This window comes from Athene noctua, chromosome 6 (assembly GCF_965140245.1).
Source record: "Athene noctua chromosome 6, bAthNoc1.hap1.1, whole genome shotgun sequence".
Lineage (NCBI taxonomy): Eukaryota > Metazoa > Chordata > Aves > Strigiformes > Strigidae > Athene > Athene noctua.
Window position 1 is genome coordinate 9,600,621 of NC_134042.1, and position 21,535 is coordinate 9,622,155.

Sequence of the window (21,535 nt, forward strand, 5' to 3'; positions counted from 1 at the left end):
TCCACGTTTGTGCAATAGTGACTTTGATTTCCTGCAAGTTTGTTTTAACGAGCTCTCTGGGGTAAGGACCTAGGTAGGGCAGGGCAAATTGTGTCCTGGTTAAGAAGTGGACTGGGACTGAGTAGGATCTGCATTAATTTCTCAGTTTGGCCACAAGCTCTTTGGGAAGTCACTTAGGGCTCAGGTTTCCAAGCATGAAGAGTGCCTGTGGTGGGAGGTATGAGTACTTTGTAATACCGAGAGTCAGGTCTACATCTCTTTGGCCAGATGTGTAATGATAGTTAAATGTCTAATTTTCCCCTGATTTTAAATCACTTAGACACCCAAATACTCACAGATCCGTGCTGTTGGGCTTTCATTTTCGTCTTCTGAATTGAAGATAATACTTCCCAGCTTTTAAGAGGTGTTGAAATTGTTCATTAGTAGAAAAAGGCACTCTGACACTAGTAGTGGAGGCCACACACAAACCTACAAAGATGTGGTTCCATAATTAGGCCATTTGGCTTTTTGTGTATCTTCCTCCCCCTTCTTCGGTGCTGTGCTATTATTTAATTGAAGGTGAAATGCAATGTGAAGAGTATGAAATTGGCTGTAAGGGATCCTCTGGTACTTTTCACTATTGCAGGTAATTTTTCTGGGGTGCAAGTATGAATGAACGGTGGAGCTTGAGGGTTTGTAGAGGCAGTACCTGAGACTTCCAGTTGAAGCAGAGAAGAGTTTTGTGACGACTTTCTAAGTGTTGCGAAGGAGTCTGAAGTCCAGGTGCTGTGGGAGGTGTAGGCTGGTGCTTCATGAGCTGCCTAGAAAGCAAATAAATGTGGGTGGGCTGAATAGGGGCTGATGTACGGCATAGCTGCCCTGCAGTAACCCCAACACTGGCATTCTTGTTTTTCCTGTGGGCAATTCTATTGGAAAGAACTTATCCCATCTGAGTCCATAAAACATATTTGTGTTAAGCTTGTGTTTTTGAGTGCACGTGTGTATATATATATTAAAAAAATGTTACTGGTAAAGGTTTCTTTTTTACTTTTAAGTTAATCCAGTTGTCTGGTAGGCAGCACAGTTGCTGTGATGTCTCTGTGGTTGTGTGGTACTTCTCTCTTTGCCAGGCCCAACCCTGTTCTTCCAGTTCAGTCTGGCCAGTTAATAATTGCCCCTTTGCATCCTCTGAGGGCAACATAATATCATGTGTGGTGTTATTTTTTAGAAAACAAGGTACAGAACAACTCTCTTTGTCCCAAGATAGCTCTGTTTATCTTGTGGTTTGTGCTTTTGAAGTCCTTCTGCCTGTGGGATTGCAAAAACGAGCTTCTGCCTCCTTATTGCCACAAAAAACCCACACTGTGTATCCTATCCCATCCCTAGAGAACTCCTCTGCAAAGCAGAGCTGTTGTGGTTGGCTTCCCAGTCTCTTGTGTGGCAGAGATATGGAAAGCTACAAAGCTCAGATGCTCCACGGCTTAACATGATGATGGCCTCTTTATAGAAGACCAGAATAACCTCCTTAAAATGACCCTTGGTAAGAGAACAGTCTCTGCCTTGTCCAGGAACCTGGCCTTTTCTGTATCGTGCCATAATGATGGGAAGAATCTGACTGCAGCCCACAAAAGCTGAAAAGAGCTTGGAGACACAACTTGTCTCCTGCACTATGTGCCTGGACAACTGCAGTCCAACTAGAACATTAGGTTCCCCGAAAAGGAGGCCTTTACAGCGCTTGCATTTTTATCTCCTGAAAAGAAGTGTGTGACTGTCCACGTTGATGTGTTCTGGGACTGATCAAGACAGAGGAACTTGACTTTTGTCTTGAACAGGTTAAATGAACAAAAGAATGTTCTGGGTTCTAGTTTTGGAGAAGAGTTGGGCATATGCTCTGAAGGGCAGGATGTCCTTACAGCTCCAGTGCCTGGAGCATCTCAAAGATGAAAGAGGCTGACTGATAATTTCCTGTGGGACAAACTTAGCATATTTCAGAGAGCTGATGCAGGGTGAGACCTTGAAGGCCAGGTCAAAAATGTCTTCCACATGTGCTGTGAGCAAGGTTATGGGTGCTTTGTAAATCCAGAGAACACTGGACAAGCAATGATGCAGTAATTAACAAAGGTTGTAAGTGGTGTGAGAGAGGAAGCTAAAAGCTCAAGAAGCTTCTGAATCTAAAGAGAGAGGAGCCAATTTCTTAGGAATCTGTGGTAAGGAGGTGGATGGATAGGATCCTTTGTGTTCTGAATTTTCCCAAGTATATTTACTAGGTTTTAATCCTTGCAAACCAGATTGAAGAATACCACTTTTAGTTGTTCTTGGTTTCCTAAAGCCTCTGAGTGCTACTTTTCAAGCAAAGATGGCAGTAGCACTTCCTCCTCTTAGCTGTCCTCTTTTGACCACTCCATTTTCCATTCCCCCTCACCCCAAGACAGCTTAGCTTCTTGTGAAGCTGCAATTAAACAGGTGCAGTCTGTAGACAGTAGATTAAAATAAATAGGCATTAATTTTGGTTTTCCTTAATGCTGTGACCTGTAACTGGTTCTTCAGTGGCATCTGCCAGAGTCGAAGGCCATTACTGTTCAAGAGTATGTGCAGACAAGATGTATGGCTATCCAAATGAAACTGAAAACTGAGTTCCTTTGCTTGTTTTTTTGCTCAAGTCAGGTTAACTTAGTCCATGCACAGTGAGGTGACAGCTGTGTCTTTCTCAGCTGTTTAAGGGATTCAGTGAAATCCCAAAGATGCTCACAGATTGGAAGAGGGCATGGCAGGAATGGGAGCAGAAACAGAATGAATGTTGGAAAAGTACTGAAAGTTTGTTTGCCTTAAAAGTTAAGACTTGGGTTACTTAAACTAAGGGAAGTGAAGAAGAGGGAGGAATGCATGGATGCAAGTGAAACCTTTTGTTTACTCATATTGCTGTTATGAGTGACAGATGCCAAGCTGTTTTTCATTAGGTGTTGTAGGCTGCTGGCATTCATCTCCATCCAGTGAAGGGGGAGGATTGCAAAACTTCAGAATTTTTGGAATACCTCTGAAGTTCTGATTCTTTCAGGTCATTTCCCAGAAGTGACAGATCATATCCTTGCTGTGACTGTAGTAAACCTTGGGTGCTCATGTAGCTGAGATAGTAAGGCTCACTGGAGGATGATGGCTTCAAGTATTTTACTCTGCTTTTTGCTGACTTTTGCAGGTGGATTGCAGCACTGTGCCGTTGTGATCAACTGCCACCAAAGCCCAAGTTAACTAGTTTAAAACTGATTTGAGTAGATCTGTGGTACACTTGAGGGACAGACAGCAGGGATTGAAGCAAACCTTTCACAAAACCCTGTCTGTAGCGGCAAGAGCAGGGGTCTCTTCCTAGGGATGTGGTGGGAGCCTGCTTTGCCCAAGTTCTTCCTCCTGAAAGCTGTTAAGTGGCAGCATTTGATTAAAGTCGTGCTTTGCCTTTAGAGGAGTGGGTGGGTGCACTTCAGTTGTCCAGAATTTTGAAGATGTGGATATGGATCTCATAGCTGCCCCAAATTTATACATCACCTGCTATCACAGAAATATCCTCTAAGGTGCATTTGAATCAAAGCTGCTTAGGTTTTTCCATTTGGACCATTCATTGTGTTCTCCAACAAATGCTAGTAGTGCTCTTATGTCATTGTGCATCTTTCCCTTTGTTTCCTCATTTTAATTTATTTGCATTAGAGAAAGATGAGAGAAATCTGTCTATGAAGTAATGGAAAAGTTAAAGGAAAGCTTATGGAACTTAAGATAACAGTGTCTTCTGCCCTGTAACTGGGAAAACAAACTCCAGTCCCGATCAATGTCTGTAGCTTATTTCCATGAACTTTTGATATAGTTGAAGGATTTCTGTCAGCTCAATGAGCTTTGTTCTCAAGAGCTGTCATGCTAGTGAAACTCTTTGGTGACTAGGATAGGTGAAGTGTGTCAGAAGTACCTTTCTCCTATGGATTATCTCTTTAAAACAACAGGTTGCTTCTCTAGCTGGCACTTAGCAATTATCTGGTATCCTGATGGTCTCCTGGTAACATTTCTGCTGTTGTGCCATTATTTTCTAAATTTTAGTGTCTGCTGTACTGTATGATTCATGATAAACGAGCAGTAAATTGTTCATAACCCTTATGGGACAGGAAAGGATAGAGGTTGTTAGTGTGTGGTTTTTAAAAAAAAAATGCAGTGCAAGAAATGGAAAGTTATGTGTCTCACGTTGCTGAGGTGACTAATTCTTGCAAAGCATGATGTAGGCTTAAGGTAGTATTTTAAAGTGTTTGTCTAGCGTGCGTGTATTCTGAAAGGGTTTGAGTCACGTAGTTCTACGTGCCAGGCCCTGGTGGTCCACATTTCCACACTGTTCTAGAGTGGATGATGATATTTGAGTGATATTATGCAGCAGCAACCTTTTATTATTTGGAGTGGTATTTCATTTCTGTTTAATATGCTTGAGTGGAATGGTCCTGCATAACAAGTAATTTAGTGCTGTGCGTGAGCACTTTTTATCTGTCCCTTGGATTCTTCATTTTAGTTCTCTATTGACAGGAGCTTGCAGCTGCGTAAGGAAATGCCACCCCAGGCTAAAATCAGCAAAGCATGTTTCTTGATGGCATCCTTCAGGTATCACTCTGCACTTCATAATACAATGTGGATGAAATGTTCTCTACTTAAGAGAGAAAATCTGCAGATAATGAAATGCCAAGGCTGAAGGGATGCTTTTAACATCAACAGGAGGAAAATTTCACAAGGTGGGAAGCCTAATGCTCTTGAGAATCCAAGTTTATATGTGGGAAAAATGAATTAGTTCACAGAGAAAATATAAATACATGGGTTAAAAGGATTTAGGAGGCTGAATCTCTTCCAGGAAGGACCTTGGGGTGAGAAACAGTGTCAGATGCGCTGTACTGCAGCTCATGACTTTCTGTGGTCTTTGTTTTACAAAAGATCTGTTAAGGTAAAAACAGATGCTCCCACTATCTAATGTTTTTGAACACACTCTAGAGAGAATGGGAGACTATCGTCTTGAATTGTGATCTTTTGAAAGGCTCAAAGCCCTTTCTAAAAGATACCTATTTCTTTTGACATTGGATATGACACTTAAAGCAGGCTGTTACAAGGCTGATACCGTACTTGGTTTCTTGGATGGTAGCAGTGATTGGCAGGCATATGGAGCTACAGAACAAAACCTGCATTTTTGACTCCTCTGTCAGCTGCAAATGTTTGAGGGAACCTTGTAGTTAGGGAAAGAGGGATGTTTGACATTTAATAGCAAGTAAATATGCAAAAAGCATCGGAGCATCGTCACATCTCAGCCAAAAGATCTGGAAACTAGAGCTGAGATGTTTTACTAGGTTCTTACAGAGTCGTTCTGGTGTTACCAGGAAAGAGCTGCATAGCAATCTGAAGGAAGGGCTGGAGGGAAAAGTCACTCAGATGTGACTTTCTCTCGTCTAGCCTTGCCTGATAGAATTCTTCAGTTCCTTGGAAATAGTTGTCATCTACCTGATACTTCTTGTCTGCCTTTGGGTGGGGACTTTGGGCTGAGTTTTGATGCATTTAGCATGCTTTGGTGGTTGAAAGGTTCCTGTTTCTGCACTGGGATTTCATAGGTTGTTCACCATGAGCTATTTCCATAGGCAACTAAGGGCTTGCTCAGGAAACAGGATAATAAAAGTCCTATTTAGAAAAAAAAAAAAACCAAACAGAATTGATAATCATTGCCTTGTGTCTAATTTCAAGAACAATATAGTCAGCAGGGGAAGAAGAAAAGCCATGATGGTTCATGCTTCAAACAGAATCCATCTGAAGTCTTGAGGGAGCAGTGTGCCGTAACACACCTTTGATAAGCATTTTGTTGCTGTGGTTAAATAGGTTGTTTAGTTTCTCTATCAGTCTCAGTGAGGAACTCAATCTTAAACCCCAGTTCTGCACAGGGAGGAAGTTTCTTCTTCCTCCACGATGTGACACTTACGCATATTTAGCCTAGAGTAGTTTTTGACTGCCATATTGTGTCCTAACATAAACCAATGGCTAGCTTGTCTTTTATTATTGCTTCTTGATTTCTTCAGGCATTGCTGCATCCCAGATTTTTCTTTTCATTTGAGTATCTGTTTCAAATTATTTTCCACCAGATGCACCAACGTTAAAAAAAAATTTTTTTTAAAGATTGAGTCTTAATTTCCTGCCCATAATTCTAATCTTCTGAGGTCCCTTCTATATTATTTCTTTTTCCTCTGTGGTGTTTGTAGAAGAGTATTTCCTATTTTGGTATCATTTGCAGGCTCCTTTAATATGATACTTATGCTCTCTTCCAGTTCATTAATTAAGTTATTTAATGGGACTGGATCTAATGCTGATCCCTATGATACCTACTAGCTGTCTCTATCCCCTGCAGCTTGACTTGCTGCCATTTCTCATTATCTTTTGTTTATGGTCCTTCAGCTGATTTTTTTGATCTGTGTGTGCTGGCAGCCCAGCCAATTTGAATTAGTTTTTGACTAGGATTTCATGGCAATAATACTGTCCCTTCAGCTGCACCTCCGTTCAAAGACTCTGAATATGTAGAAACACACATTAAACAAACCTTAATACACTGTGCTGATGTAATAGCAGTATCCCCACTTATAGAGGGGAAAAAGTAACTTTGTCAGATGCTGGAGAAGATATGGATAGAGTCAGGACGAGTATCTAGAGACCTCAGTTACAGTCATGTTTATTGCAAGGTGTTTTGTTTATGACTTGAAGGATTTGGGAGAAGGAACTGTAACAATTACTTCTTGAGTCTTGTCATGTTCAAATCAAATCCTTCTTCACTATTTCTTTTTCAGTAGTTATTTCTACAAATGCTGTCCTATGCCCTGGGTACGGGGTGACGTTTTCAGTGGGGTTGGTAGTCTTTACTTCTGTGAGATCAGAATTGGGCCTCAGAGACTCAAACATGATTTTGAAGGCCTTGTATCTCTTGACCCATGCAGTGTTTCTGAAAATACGGCTTCTGTTCCAGTCTCACTCTACCTCATGCATACACCTATTGTGCCAAACACTAACTCAGTTTGCACTGTTGTTGCACCCTTTATTTTCTTTAGGTCCTAATTAGTAGACACCCCATGGAATTTCTATTTCTTTTGCTTCCAATTCCTTGTGGTCATATCACGTGTAATGTTTTTCAGGTGTAACCTGCATAGCTGTCCAGTTTAATACAAGAACTGAAGGGTGGCAGTTCTTGATAGCGTGACTCTCCCTAGAACTTTTTTCAGCATGTGTTTAATTGGGAACCAGCTGGTTCAGAACTGAGTATCCGGTATCCCTGCTTTTGCAAATTGAGAGGGAAACCTCTAAGCCTGGGAAACCTTCATCCTCACTTGGAGACTTCAGAATAAGCTGTAATGTCTCTGACCTTGTCTTGTTGGTGTGGTTTTGTTGGTGTTTTGTTTTGTTTTTTAAATATTACTGCTATCACATTTTTCCTCAAACAAAACTGAAGCAGTTCTGTTTAAAGCTTTGAAAACTTTTGGGTTGCTCTTCCTAGGGAGGATAATTTTACTCTAGCCAGGCATCAAATACTTGGAGACCATGTGGGTATCAGTCAGAACTGCTTCAGATGCTTCTATAATGGGAGTAAAAAACTGAGAAAGCTCTGTTGACTTTTATCAGCGCATGGTGCCCCTTCTGACATCAGACTGTTGTGCTGTAATGTTGCCTTTGCCGTGTCTGCCAGCAGAGCTCTGGGCTGAAACAATGGTCAGCAAATCCTTCTTCTAAAGCTGGATTAACTGTACTTTCCTTCAGTGGAAACTGCTATTTGGGTAAGAGAGAGGAATCCACAATTTTCCTTTTCCGTCAAGATAGGCAAGAAAAGAAAGCTGAGCTGCTTTCCTGTAGCAACACTCAGGGAAGTGCTGGACGAAGAAGAAAATTGTATCAACTGAACTATGTTGAAGGCTATCTTAAATGTCCAAGGTCTGCCCTCATCAAGGTGTGTATGTGATGGGAATGCAAAAGTGAGCCTGGTATCTGACACAGGCTTCTAACAAGGTGTGCAAGGTGTTAAAGAGGCTATTAAAGGCTATACCACAGAATTCACTAATTTTAACCCCCCAAAACCAATCAGATGCTCATGGGTTCTTAAAATAGAGAAAAAAGAAATGAAGTGCACTGTTGGTCCTCTTTTCCTTGCAGTATAGAAAAACTAATGGATACTTAGCCATGGTTAGCTATGCTACCCCATGTTACAGGTACCTGCAGAATTGCAGGGTGGCACAAGCAAACTGATGGCTGTGAATTTAATACTACTACTTTAAAAAATAACAGAAATAATTTCTGTATTAGGATGAAGGGGGAAAGATGCAACTAACAGGGTGGCGTGGAGTGAAGGGGTCTCTTACATAGTCAGTTCTTGGTACCTGGAAAGAAAGAAATGTGGAAAGGCAGCATGGTGTTGACCATAGATGCCAGAATCTTTGGCAGTTGTTCATGTGGTGTTCTTGGTCAGCATCCATGTGAGGAAACTTCATCCATATTATGGGACTGTGAGATTGCTACAATGCTGCCAGGGTCTGACAGAGCTGATGGACCCTGAAGAGCAGGAGGAACTTGTTCATCTCGACATAAGAAATTTTTTACGGTAAGAACAATCATTCACTGGAACTGCCTCCCCAGGGACGTGGTGGAGTCCCCATCACTGGAGGTTTTCAAGACGCAACTAGACAGGCTGCTAGAGAATCTCATCTAGGCTCCCTTTCCCACAAAATGTTGGATCAGGTGATCTTTCGAGGCCCCTTCCAACCTGGGCTGTTACATGATGCCATGTTGAAGCAACAGCCTGTAGAAGGTTGAATTGCTACAAAATAGTGGTAAGAGCTGCCATCTGTCATTATTTTTACTGAAAATAGAATTAGCGTCTCACCTTTAGTGAAAAAGCATGCCAATGGAACTTAAAAGAAACAGTGTTTTCACAGTCCCTTAGAAATCTGCTGTCCCTAACAAAACAAAGGCTGCAGAGTTCAGTTTGGTAATTATTCTGTCTACTTAAGCTTCCTTTGTAATGTCAGTGTTTCTGTGAATCTGTGGCAAATACAGGGCTGTTATGTAATAGCTCTGAGGGTTGCAAGTGACCTCATCAGCAAAATGAAGCTTCGTATATTAGGTTTTTCTTTATGGGCTATATTATTTGGCTGGGGGCGGTGGGGTAAAAAGCGGAGTAACGACGTGTTTTTTAAGAAGCCCCCCACCCCCCTCCTAAAAAAAATAGATGTGCAGAAATAACAGGATGATTATTGACTTTTGCTTTTCAGCCAGAAATGACATAACTGTTTTGCCCACTCTAGACATAAAATTACAAAGATCCTAACTATCTTTTTAAGGTTGAGGGGGGAGAAACCCCACCCTCTCTCAGGAGACATTTTATTTGTCAGATAAACATGAAGATGGGGAGGCTATTTGGAAGGAATCTGAAGAAACTGAGCATACCATGCTAAATTTAAGGTGATGGCAGATGTTAAGTATGAGGCCTGTGTTTAGACTGACTTCCTGTTTTTAAAATCTGGAGGCTGTTTTTATAATACTTTTCTATGAAAACTGTTTGGTTACTGGATCCTGCTGCTATTGCATCTGGAGGGAAGCAAACAACAGACAACGAAGATTATTTTTTTTGTTGCTTGTACCCATGGGCAAGTGAGAGAGTAGGAAGAAACTTGTGTAGTGGTCACATGAGGTATCAAGAGAGGCCAGGAAAGTTGAGGGATGTCAGCTCAGCACCTGGCAATGCCCCTGTTTAGCTTTTGTGTACAGTTTTGTATATATTACATTGTTAAAATATGTCAGGTTTTTGACTCTTGCATAAGCAAAATGATTTTTGAATATAGAGGGTTGATAAAATGTCCAAGCCTGCAGTGTGATGGAAAGTTTTAGGAAAAACGTTTGTCATGGCTAAGCCCAGGGGTACCTCTCATTGTTCCTGCTCCAGAAGAATGTGCAGAAGTGTAAGTAGATATGTCTGCTTTGATTGTTGGTCCATTTGCCTGAACAGCATGTGCTGACTTCCGTCCTGTTCCTGGATCTCTGACTAACTGGGATTGAAACGTGACACTGGAGGTTTATGTTGCACGCTTGGTTAGTCTTAGGTCTCTTTCTCCCTGTGTTTAATGAGAGCTCGAAGTTAAAGCCTAAGTCTTCCATTGAGGCTTCTTGCACCAAACGCACTACTTCCGCTTGTCTGTGAGGGAGTTGGAGAAAACATGCTTCTCATCTTTATCCTTCCTGGCCCTCTACTGTTACGGATACAGTTACAGGGTAATGTCACTGGAGCTCTGAGCACTGGGAAATAATCATGGGACACCAAGTATGAAATACTATCCACACTGAAATCACTGAGAAAATTCCTGCTGTCTGCACGGGGTCCCAGGTTTCTTTCAACCTGTTCTTTTTACTGAATAAAGACTAGTCATGCAGTATTGGTTCTTCTGATACTGTTTATAGGTTGGAATTAGTGTGCTCTCTGAATAATAATATGCTTTACTTGTCCAAATGTAAGACTAGGGTAAATCATGATTTATAAAATGCATCATTATAATGACTAGAAGGTTAGCTACCCTGAAAGTCACAAATCACAAAGCGTTAGACTCACAAAGGTCATAATTTGGACTAGTTAAGCAAAGTATTCTTACATAAAAGTACTATGGATGCAGGCTAGTGCGTATGGGAGAGGGCTGGTATCTGGTCAACTTCCAACAGTTTCTATAGCATGCTAAAAACACAACCAGAGATGATTGAACATAGCAGCTCTAGTGAGGTGGGAAGAACAGATTTAATGTGTGTGTATATATATAACCTGACATTAGTAGCAACTTCTGAAGATAACCGTGTGACAATACAGCAGATTAAGTTGCAGTTTGCAGATTGGGACAGCTGCACTAATTCTTTCTCTGCAGTTGCAGAGCTGTACCTCCATGCTGCTATTCAGGAGCTAAAATAACTCTCATACTTTTTTCCCTAACTCTTTCATTTGTGCTTAACCAGAAATAAATTACTGAATATATTCCCCTAGTTTAAGAATTGGTTGCCTTGATGTTTGATCCTTTCCTATTGGTGAAGCTACCCGAAGACATGGTGGAGCCTGGGCAAGATAGAGCCAGATGCTAGTACTTTCATATTTGTCTTTTTCTAGGGTCTTGGTATACTCCAACAGGAAGGGGTAGTGGAGCTTAAGGTAGCTAGGATAAGTGTTTTGGGGTACTGTTGAGGATAATGGTAGAAAAATTGCTTTTGAAAAGGTGATTTAAACAGTAGCTACCTTGGATATGACATACAGCTCGTTCTGCCTTTCTAAATAGTAGTAGGCAACAGCAGAAGGTGGATTTCCTGTGCTGCCAGTTTGAAGGAACTGGTTTGATTTTGAGGGAGGTTTTTAGTTCTTCTGAATTTCCTTGTGTTTATTTCTAATAGTTGGATATGTTGCATAGATGATGCATTGCTTTTCCTTAGGGATGGCTGTGCTGCTCTTGTTGCCTTCTGACTGCATCACCCCCTTGTTGTCTTTTTGAGTCAGCCTTTGCACTGGCCGTAACTGTAAGTCCTTTGAGGATCTGACCTGTCTGCCCTCTGTCATTTGCCTTTCCTTCTTTCCGTTCCTTATTCACCTTATGTTCTTCCTGCCTCTGTCCCTTGTTACACCAGATATTGGCCGCTTTTTCTAGCATATACAGTAATACCTTGAGATGTGTATTTTCTACTAAACCTTTTAAAGACAACTGGTAGTGGAGGCAGGGGAAAGAATAAAAGGTTGTTACACCCGTGGCAGTCTGTGAAGGGAGATCCTGCAACCAGCTTGGTTGGCCCAATTCCGCAGTTTGTGGATGTTCTTGGAAAATAGTTTGTAGCAAGGCCTTGCAGCCTGCAGTGTAGCAGTTGGGAGCAAGCAGCAGAGGCTGCCAGAAACCTCCTCAAGCAGTTTTGTTGCAGAAGAAACTTATTGTGGAATTGTTCCTCAAGGAAGAAGTGCATCCCCTCTAAACTTAAATCTTAGCTTAACTTGCACAAGTAGATGCTTTTGGAGGGAATTGTGCTGTTGAGAAAGTTGCAGAAAAGTTACATAAAATTTTGCGGATACTGCTTTTCTCAATTAGAATGGAAAATGAGGACTGTGGGTGTTTCGGTGTGTTTTTTCAGGTTGTGTTTTTTTTTTTTTCTGAAGTTACTACAGCTCATGGTTCATCACAGATACACTGGGTGTAACAAATGGGATCAAAAAGTCTGCAAATAATTCAGGATGTATATAACTACTGCTCAGGGCAGGTATCCTTTTATACTTCTTGTCATCTATTGTTTAATCTGAGAACTTCAGGTCTGAATTGCAGAAAGAAGAAACTATGCAAAAAGAATCCAGTCACAGACTGGGGGTGTTGATAGATGGAATAATCATTTGTTTAGCAGTAATATTGATTATATAGATTGTCTAGCTAATGTCAGACAGAAGTTTAGGCATGACCTTTGCAAGAGGTGGGCTATAGCCTGTTATTTCTTAAGGCAGAGATTTATTAAGAGAACATGTGAGATAATATAATAACGAGTTGTATTTGCACAGGGGTGAGTGTCAAGAGTTGTGCAGAGTATTGTTCTGTCACTGGGAGAGGGGAGAAAAGGGTTGGGAGCTCCTTAAGTTAACTTTAAGGCTGGAATAAAATGTTTTTATCAGATTATAGTTGACATTTGGACTGCATTTCTTTTGGTCAGTTTGTAGAGTTGAAAATCCTCTTCTCTTGCTTTTATAAATGTCAGTTATGCACAGGATAATGTCACAGTTCAATCTCTACAGGTAAATAAGGATGTATTTTTTATTTTTCTATTTTCACTGGAGTCTGAAATGTCAAAACCGGTGACATGTAAAAGGTTTTCCATCTAGAAAGTTCAGGGTCTGGCGAAGACCCCAGATAACTCTCTGAAGTAGACCCTTTGCCGTCCCTTCTGTCATGGTGTCAGAACTAAGTGGAGCAGCAGCAGCACTGTGCTCTAAGAGAAGCCTGAGTTTGTAAAATGAAAAGGATGTTCTGATGCCTGGGATTCCTTGAATTTGATTATGACTAATGCTGAGTTATTTTTCAGCTGATTCCCAAGTCTCGTTTTGGCAGGTTGCTATTTGCTGTTGCCTGCAAATAGCTCTGTTCCAGGAAACCCTGCATGGTACCTATTTCAGCAGTGTGAGGGGGTGAATGTTTTCCTTTGAAGTAGAGCATGTGTTCATACCTGGAGCGTGTACATGGAGAAAAACTGTGGCGTCACCTTGTATTTAATGCATTTACCCTAAAATAGACAGATCTCTTCAAAATACTTTTTTTCTTTGTTTGTTCCTTTACAGATGTTACAAGTAGCACTGAATGCTCCTGTGGACGTAATCATTTTACATGTGCTGTCAGTGCTTTCGGTGAATGCACATGCATCCCTGCTCAGTGGCAATGTGATGGAGACAATGACTGTGGGGACCACAGTGATGAAGATGGCTGCAGTAAGAATACTGTTCTTGACTAGTGTTTGTGAAAATTGAATGTCTCTTTCTCTGCGGGTGCTTCTATTTTACAGTCACGTCCTAGTTTTTATATTGCAAACGTTTAAGACTGTAGATAACATACTTTTGATTAAGTACTCGGAGCCTAACAGAGGCAATGTCTACAGACACAAAGCACAGTGAAAGCCCAATTTTACCTTTTGAAGCTGGATTTAGATGGCTGTTGGATGTGAATGTTTTAGAGGGAGAGAAAGAACAGAGGGAAGTGCCTCTTTTTCCCCACCTTTGCAAAAGTGCTATCTGTGAATTATATGTTTTTTCTATAAATATTAATGGAAAATAAGTAAGCAGTTTGAAGAAGTGTATTGAGGGTGTCTGCCCTCTTAAAAGTAACATTCTAGTTTCTGTCCTGGCTGCCCTATGAAGGGAAGGAAGGGTAAGCACTGTAATCAACATTCACTGGTCTTGGGATCTGCTGAGAGGAGTTACCTGGCAGCTACTGTGTATTTGCATAGCATCAGCATCTGTGTAGCTGAGCCCAGCTAGGTGAGAACTGATATGAAGTGTCACTCTTAGTGGGTTTAGCACGATATAAATGGAGAAAATCTCTTTCCATGGAGCCACAAGCAAGCTGCTTTTTTATCTCATCTCTTTAGATTCCACAGACTGTGGTAGAGTTGAAGGCCCAATTTTGTGGAACTCCTTTCCCAAAAGTTTGCTTAGAGCTGAAGATGTAAGGCTTCTATCAATGAGCATGACTGAAGATTTTATCTTCTTCTGTTGGATGTTTCTCTAGCCTTCCCTGATTTCCACTGTTGACTGCTTTAAGGAAAGGAGCTTTCTTCATCCATGAAATATTGTTTTGGAGGATCTCTTCTTCTCCTTAAGTGTGGGGGATCTCAACCCAGCTTTGTGCAAATTTGTTTTCTTCTCACTTTGTGTTTCCTGTGTTTTTGCAAATAGTGGGTAATGTGGAAGACCTTGGGTGAAAATGGTGTTTTGAGAATAGCTTACCTCCAAACTGAGGTGATCCATGCTTAAAGGTTTAAAGAAGATTAGTGAAAGGGTTATTGGGCAAGGAAGTGACCTTAACTGGAGAAATCGAAGAAGGAGGAAGGAAAACCTACATGTTTACATCCAATGGAGAAAAGTGCAAATTTGAGAACTTGCCATGCTTAAGAAAGGGGAGATGAGGATCAGGGAACTGAAGAAATAGTATGAAAATCTCAAAAGAGCAGGAGAGGGGAGATTGTATTCAACTGCATAGGTTGAAAAAGGAGAAGTTGATAAGAGTGAGGGGCTTGGGGAGGTAAGGCATATCCAATAATTAAACTGGTTTTGCTGGCTTCTTACTGAGCACAGAGGAAGGTGGGGATTTTTTTGGTGGGTTTTTGTGGTGGTGGTAGAAGTTAGGGGTTGTTTGGGGGGGAATTTTTTTGGTATGTTGTTTTGGTTTGGGGGGGGGGGTGTTTGTAAGGAGAAGTCATGCTTCACAAATCTATTGTAACACTGAAAGAATCAGTAACAATTTAGAAAAGGGGTACTTGTTGATAAGGTCTACTTTGTCTTCAACAAAGTCCGGCAACAAGGGTTTTTAAGCTAAGCAGGCATGGTAGGATTGGGGGGCAGGAGGGATAAGACTTTCCACAGAACTGTCAGGAGTTGGTTCAAAGCTAACAAGAGTTGCTTGTTCATGCAACATATACTTAAGTTGTGGATCTCCTTGCCACAAAACATTGATTCTGAGACTTCAAACATTCTCAGAAAGCAATCTAACAAGTTCATGGATGGAAAATCCACTGAGGGCTGTTGGAAGATTAATATGCCACCTCTTGTTTGGGATGTCTTTGTACTGCAAACAGGCAGATTTGTCTTCTGAGGAAGAGCATTTACTTGCATGCTATGTAGTTACACTCTTCTCGTGGCATTTGCTGTTGCATCATGTCTCTCTCCATGGCCTCGGCAAGACGAAACTTTTGGTCTTGCATGGTAAAGCTGTGGTTATGGTGTATCCCTAATATATTGAGGAAATCTGGCCCATATGGATTTGAATGGAAGCTGTGCAAAGTAGGGACTAGCAGTGAACTGTGATCAACCTGCTGATACTCTTAGGCACTGGAGGTTGGGAAGTATATAAAGTAGAGGCAGAGAATGTAGGAACTGGGTTTGACTTCTGCCTTTCTTCAATTTTCAGTTTCTAACAAGGCAAAGGGTGGAATAAGACGGGAGCAAAGGGAGCTGCCTAGAAAACAGCACATGTCAGATAGGAATGCTTAAACCTCTCATTCAGAATATGACTTGTACTGTAGGTCTCTGCAATTTAGAGAGAGAGGTAAGCTAGCGTGTACAGAGGACAGTAGGCTTGATTAGATGGGAGGGGAGATAGCTCCATTTATACAGAGTAGAAAAATGACTCAAGGGGAAGGACTAAAATATGAGCTGCCTTTTAAAATACTGCTTTGTAGTAGAATAAATACAAATAGAACTTTTTCAGCTGACAGCCAGAAGTACTCAGAGTGCTATTTAGTGGAAAGAAGAAAGCAAGAATGGAAGTTGAGCAATGGGGCTAAGGACTCTATAGAATTAAGTGCCTGGCTTCAGCACACACGTGCAAGGTTACAGTGGAGGGGCCCTAGGAACACTTATTCCATTAAGCCTGCTGAATCTTGCTCTGAGTAGCTGCTCATTATGAGTCCAGGTATGTGATATATTATTGTTAGCTTGCAAGAACTAGGTCAGCTCCACAGTGTAGGTTTTTGGTAGCTGTCTGTGCTATTTTCTGTATTGCTTAGTTATTATGGCACTGAAACTTTTTGCTAGAGTGGATCGCTTGCTAAATCTCTCTCTTTTGTTTGGCATCCAGGAGCCTTGTGAAGGTGTACTCATTTCTGGGGTTAACTTTCCATTTGATCTGTTTGCTGACTGTGCCATAAAGAAGGCAGCAGGAATGCAAGAGCACAGGGGTGGGGTATGAGCCCCTTGGCTCATACAGCAGCTTGAACTTTAAATCAATTTAAGCTCCTCACAAATCAGCACTGATGCTCGCACATAGTACATGAGAATGGTCACTTCACAGATTTTCTTCCTTATCTGTCTGTGGCATGCATAGAGTGTTCTCTGTTTTGAATTCGATTTATTGACTTAAACCAGGTCTGAAATCGGTGAATTTCTTTTTAATACAAATACGGAGCTGTAGGTTTGGGTTGTCCTGATGAAGTCATCGTACAAGCCCCAGGTATATTAAAGGACTAGTTAAAAAATTAGTGAGATTCCTCAAAAACCATGGGGCTAGTCTTCAAGCTGGGGTAAGTCCAGTGGTCTGTTCTGATTCATGAACCTAAGTCTCTGCAACCACTTAGACTCTTCTGAGATGCTAAAGCTGTTGGGATTTTTTTTCAGCAGTGTATAGAAGTACAGCTCTGAGTTTTAAAGACAGGAATTATAATATCCTCAAGTAGAAGTCTGATCAGAAGAGTGAACAGAAGCAATTGCAAGGGATCCCACATTTCCACTGCTCTGCTGCAAGTTAATTTTAGAGTTACATGATTTTCTTTTTTCTCCTGTGAATGTCCTAACTTGCCAGAGATGGCAACCATGCTTGTTTTAAGGTCTACTTTTCCTCAGTGTGTCAGCTCATATGTATACTGTAAGCTGATACAACAACAAGAATGAGTTCCTGAGAGAGTTCTGTCTACTTCCTTGAGAGAATGGGAAGACACTGGGCTGCTGGACCCCTAATCAAGCAAGAAAGAAACACAGGGTGGGGGGAAAAGTGAAAATTACTTTAGCAAGTCAAAGTTTAATCTTGCTTCTGGGTCTGTGTAGCACTGCATATGCTTGAGTAGTTGATTGGAGTTTACTAAATTCTATATTAATGCAATTTTTTTGCCTTGAACTCGTAATTTATCATTTCAGTTAAAGAATGACAGATAGCTTGAAATATATTGTGTGAAGAAAAAAAATGGGGGAGCAGCAAGATACTTGGCAGTGAGTGAGAGGATCTGCAGCTATGGAAAACAAGAGCAGACACAGGGAACACTTCTTCCTTTTGTGAGATTTTTAGTTTTGGTGTAAATTCTTAAAATGTGTGGGTTTGGGGTTTTGATTTTTTTTTTTTTTTTTTGGTGTTCTGTTACAAACTATAAAACAAATGCCCACTTTTTGGTCAGTTGCACTGTTTTTCCTCAATTGTTACCCTTTCTGTGCACCCCAGATGTTTTTCACATGTATTGGTGTCCTTGGAATGTCTGTCTCTCATAGGTATTTTCGTATCATTTTTGGGAGAGCCCTGCCTCTGCTTACCTCGCTGTGACAGGAACTGTTTTTCTTGCAAATCTGAAGTCCTGCTGTGATGGGAGCCAATTATTCCGTGACATGTTTGCTTCCTGCTCCGGATCATGTTTACAAGCCAGAGTGCTGTAGTAATAATAGTAATAAGCAACCTCCCAGCTGTCATGCCAGCTTCATAGACTTTCTCTGGTGTCTGCTCCCTGGCTTGCTGACAGCGTCTGGCTTGGAAGCCCTTGCTCACATGCACAGAGTAGCTCAGTTGCCTTCCTGCCTTGTGCCAACAGAGGCTGCTTTGGACTGTCCCTAACGAAAGCCGCATGCGAGCAGAGGAATGGTTTTCATTCTGCCCTCCTGCATGCGCTTTGAAGTCCAGGGTGGTGTGAATGAGTCTTACTTCCTGTGGCAAGGGTGAAAGGACAACTGAGTAAACTTGGCCTGAGGATTGATAAATAGTTCAGTTTCTCCTAAGATACACCAAATCCCCTCGTAACCATTCCCTGGTAGAGCCTTCTTACTCTGAATTTTGGATCTGTATCATACCCAATCAGCTTCTACATGTGTAGCACCTTGGGACACAGACTTGCTTGCTTAGCTCCATGCACCGTTGTACAGTACTTTTTAATTGAAAGGGACTGAAGAAGCATTTCTTCCTTTTACCTTAAAGCTCACTGAAAGCAGTCTGTTGTTTCTCATCTCACTGTGCAATTTAGGCAGTACCTGTTGAACTACAACTCATTCAAGCACAGAAAAGGGTCCCTACCTTGCCAGGAATGAGGCTATCAGTATGGCCTGCTTATCAGTCTCACAACAAAATTTTTTGAGGTGATGTGAGGATAAAAATCTCAGCGGTCTTTTGCTAAAATGAATGGAAACTTTGAAAAAATCATCTTGCCTCTGCCTTTCACTTAATCACCAGTCTTGAGATCAGTTGCAAGAGCTCAGGTGAAGCTTACCTTCTACAAGTTTTACTAATTAGGAACTCTTGACAAGAGTTTCTCTCGGAAAGACACCAGTTCCATATCTACAACCATGCTTGTAATTTTATTGGACTTGGAGTATGTGTGTTTCCTTTAAAAGGCGTCAGAATTAATGCAGTGCCGCCTCAGGCAGAGCACTTGTGATCAAAGGGCTGTGAAAGATTGGGTGCCGATACTATTTTTAATTTTTTTCTTTTTTTTTTCTTTTGACCAGCAAACATCCTTAAATACTGAACAGCAGTGTGATTGGAAACATTTTATGCTATTCTGAAACTAGGTTTTCCAAAATGTAGTTAGTAAAATTCAGCGTCTCCTATTTATTTCTGAGAGTGCACTAATGTCCTTTATTTTTGTTTCTGGACTTACTGCCCACTGTGCTACAGATCTATGTTTGTGTGTATGTATGTTCTCATACACATGCACAAGTGTGGACATAGCTGGGGGTCAGGCTGCAGTTGTTTCTAATATAGGTAGCATGAATTTATTTTTTGTTTGTATTTCTTTTTAAAATTAAATTATCATTCTTCACATGACCAAGAGGTTGTCTAATTAAACAAGCAGTATTGTTCAAACGGCTGTGCTCCAGGGCTGTGAACACCAGTTGCTCACTGTCCTTGGGTACAAAGCAACCTGCTCACCACAAACAACAGGGATAAAGTGTTCAAAGGACAGTGGGACGTGATTCAGTCTGCGTTTCACCTTATAAACTTCCTTTTTCCCCTGCCCTCCCCCTTCCCCTTCTGCTCGGCCATAAAAGAGCGCCCTGTGTAATAGGAGTTGGGAGAGGGGGGAGGAATAGCAGGCTTATGATAGACCTAGCTTTGCTGAAACCTTGGATGATGTCCAGTGTGACCATGCAGAGGGATGAGCTCGGGGAAATGGTTGGAAGTTCAAAGGCCTTTTTGTGTTGCTCGTTGTCAGTTGACAGATGTGCTCTCTTGGGCTATCCCTGCGCAGCCCAGCTCTTCCCACCGGCTCCCCTTCCTTGGGCTTGTTCCTCATCCTGACTCTCTGCTCTGCCTGGGGAGGCGGGTTAGTCCCTATCTGGGCATTTTTTCTGTCTTCAACTCCATCCTCAGACTTGCCTTTGCACCTCTCTTCTAAGAAAATATTGTTTCTTTGCACAGATCTAGAGAGATCCCTGGAATTGAGCAGGGAAGGGGGGGGATGAGGTTTAACTGTGTTTCTGTTGCATTACCTAATCCTGCTACGAATAGTGGTGAAAGTGTGTTGCTGCAATCTGCAATTACTTTCTCACCAGTGGAAGTGGTGCCTAAGAAGGATTTAGAGCTTTCTTAGGAAATAATAAATATCCTTCATTTTACAAGTTGGGGAAGTGGGGCTACAGAGACAGAACTGTCCCATTGTCATGCAAGTATCAATATCAAACTGAGAAGAGAATACAGGGGTTCTGTTTCCAGTCTTCTAGATGCTAATCCAGCTTGTCCTGAGAAGTCTTGCTCCATCTCTGGCTGTGAAAGAAGTTCCTGCTGCCTCATTTGTGTTGCCATGTACTCTTGACCATGAAAGTGCGGTTTTTAATGTGAGTTATATGAGTTAAATACACTTACACATTGTATAGCTGCTCCATGATTTCAGGGCAAAATATAGTGGAGGTTGTTTGAATGTCCTAAGTGTGACCCCTTAACTTTTGAATTTCCTCTTAACTTCAAGTTTCCAAACACTTTGGATATATTTACAACAGTACTGAAGTTAACTCTAGGCTAGTGGTGCGCCCTCAGCTTTAACTCCATAGGAATAAAATTCATCAAAATATGAAGTAATAAATGACCAACAGAAGGGCTGAATAATAACAACCCTTAAGGAAAGGGGTGTACAGTGGAACTAAAGCCTGATGTGTTTGGAATGAGTAGAAGGAAACACGGGAATGTTTTTGTGTAGGCAGTTTTTAATGGAGAGAAGGGATCGTGGCTTGGGGGAGCAGAGCTGGGAAGAGGGCCTTAGGAAGAGACTGCCCCCATGTGAAAGCTGCTCCCAGAATCTCTTGCATTTTCCTTTGAAGCATCTGTTTCTGACCATTATTAGATTCAGGTTACGAGTTTACGTGGATCCCTGCCCTGATCCCATTGGCAGTTCCTCTGCTCTGTGAGACATCAGCCTTCATTCATTAGGTTTTTTTATCTTAAAGTGGGTTAGTGTTTTTTCTTCCTCCTTTAAAGGAGAGCTCCCGTAGAAGGGGATTTACCTCCCCCCTGGTGTTGTCTGGGCTGGCACACACTTACAGTCTGCTGGGGTGGGAATTAGGTCCTCCTTTGTATGTGGCAGTTTGTGTTTCGGCCTCTTTCCCCTGCTCCCCCTCCCTTGTGTTTGAAGCTCAATTTTTATATTTAGGGGGAGTATGAAATTGGCTGAACTGCTCCCTGCAGGGGTGGAATTTAATTTTGTGTCCTTAGCTCATGAAGGGATCCAGCAGTTCAGTGGGATAATGGTATCGGCTCTGAACCAGCGCTAATGGCCTAACCCTCTGGGAGCCTGAAGAATTCTCCCCTGGAGAGTCAGCATGGAAATTCCCTTCCAGGTGGCTCCTGTGCAGTCCTTTGGTGATTAGTCATGCTGGGACTGGGGAGAGCAAACAGAAAAGCATATGTCGGGGGGGATGGTCTTAGTCCTGAAACTGCAGCTGAGGCCAGGAAAGGTTTGCTCAGTGTGCTTGGGGGAGAGAGGGCTGATCTGTGGGACTGACCCTCTGAATCCAAAGATCTGTCTTGGTTTTGTTTGGAAGCAGAGTTTGAGAACTGGAGTGTTTTCCCCTTCTGCCTGCCCTGCT

General features: G+C 41.8%; 1 protein-coding gene across 3 annotated transcripts in view; it reads left to right on the forward strand.

Annotated features, from left to right (window-relative positions):
• LRP4 (LDL receptor related protein 4) overlaps positions 1–21,535 on the forward strand; it is an 81,945-nt gene that overhangs the window by 27,055 nt on the left and 33,355 nt on the right. For all 3 annotated transcript variants that reach the window (XM_074909477.1, XM_074909478.1, XM_074909479.1), the window contains exon 2: positions 13,334–13,480. In XM_074909477.1, coding sequence (XP_074765578.1) covers positions 13,334–13,480 — 147 coding nt within the window. The remainder of the gene's footprint in view (positions 1–13,333; positions 13,481–21,535) is intronic.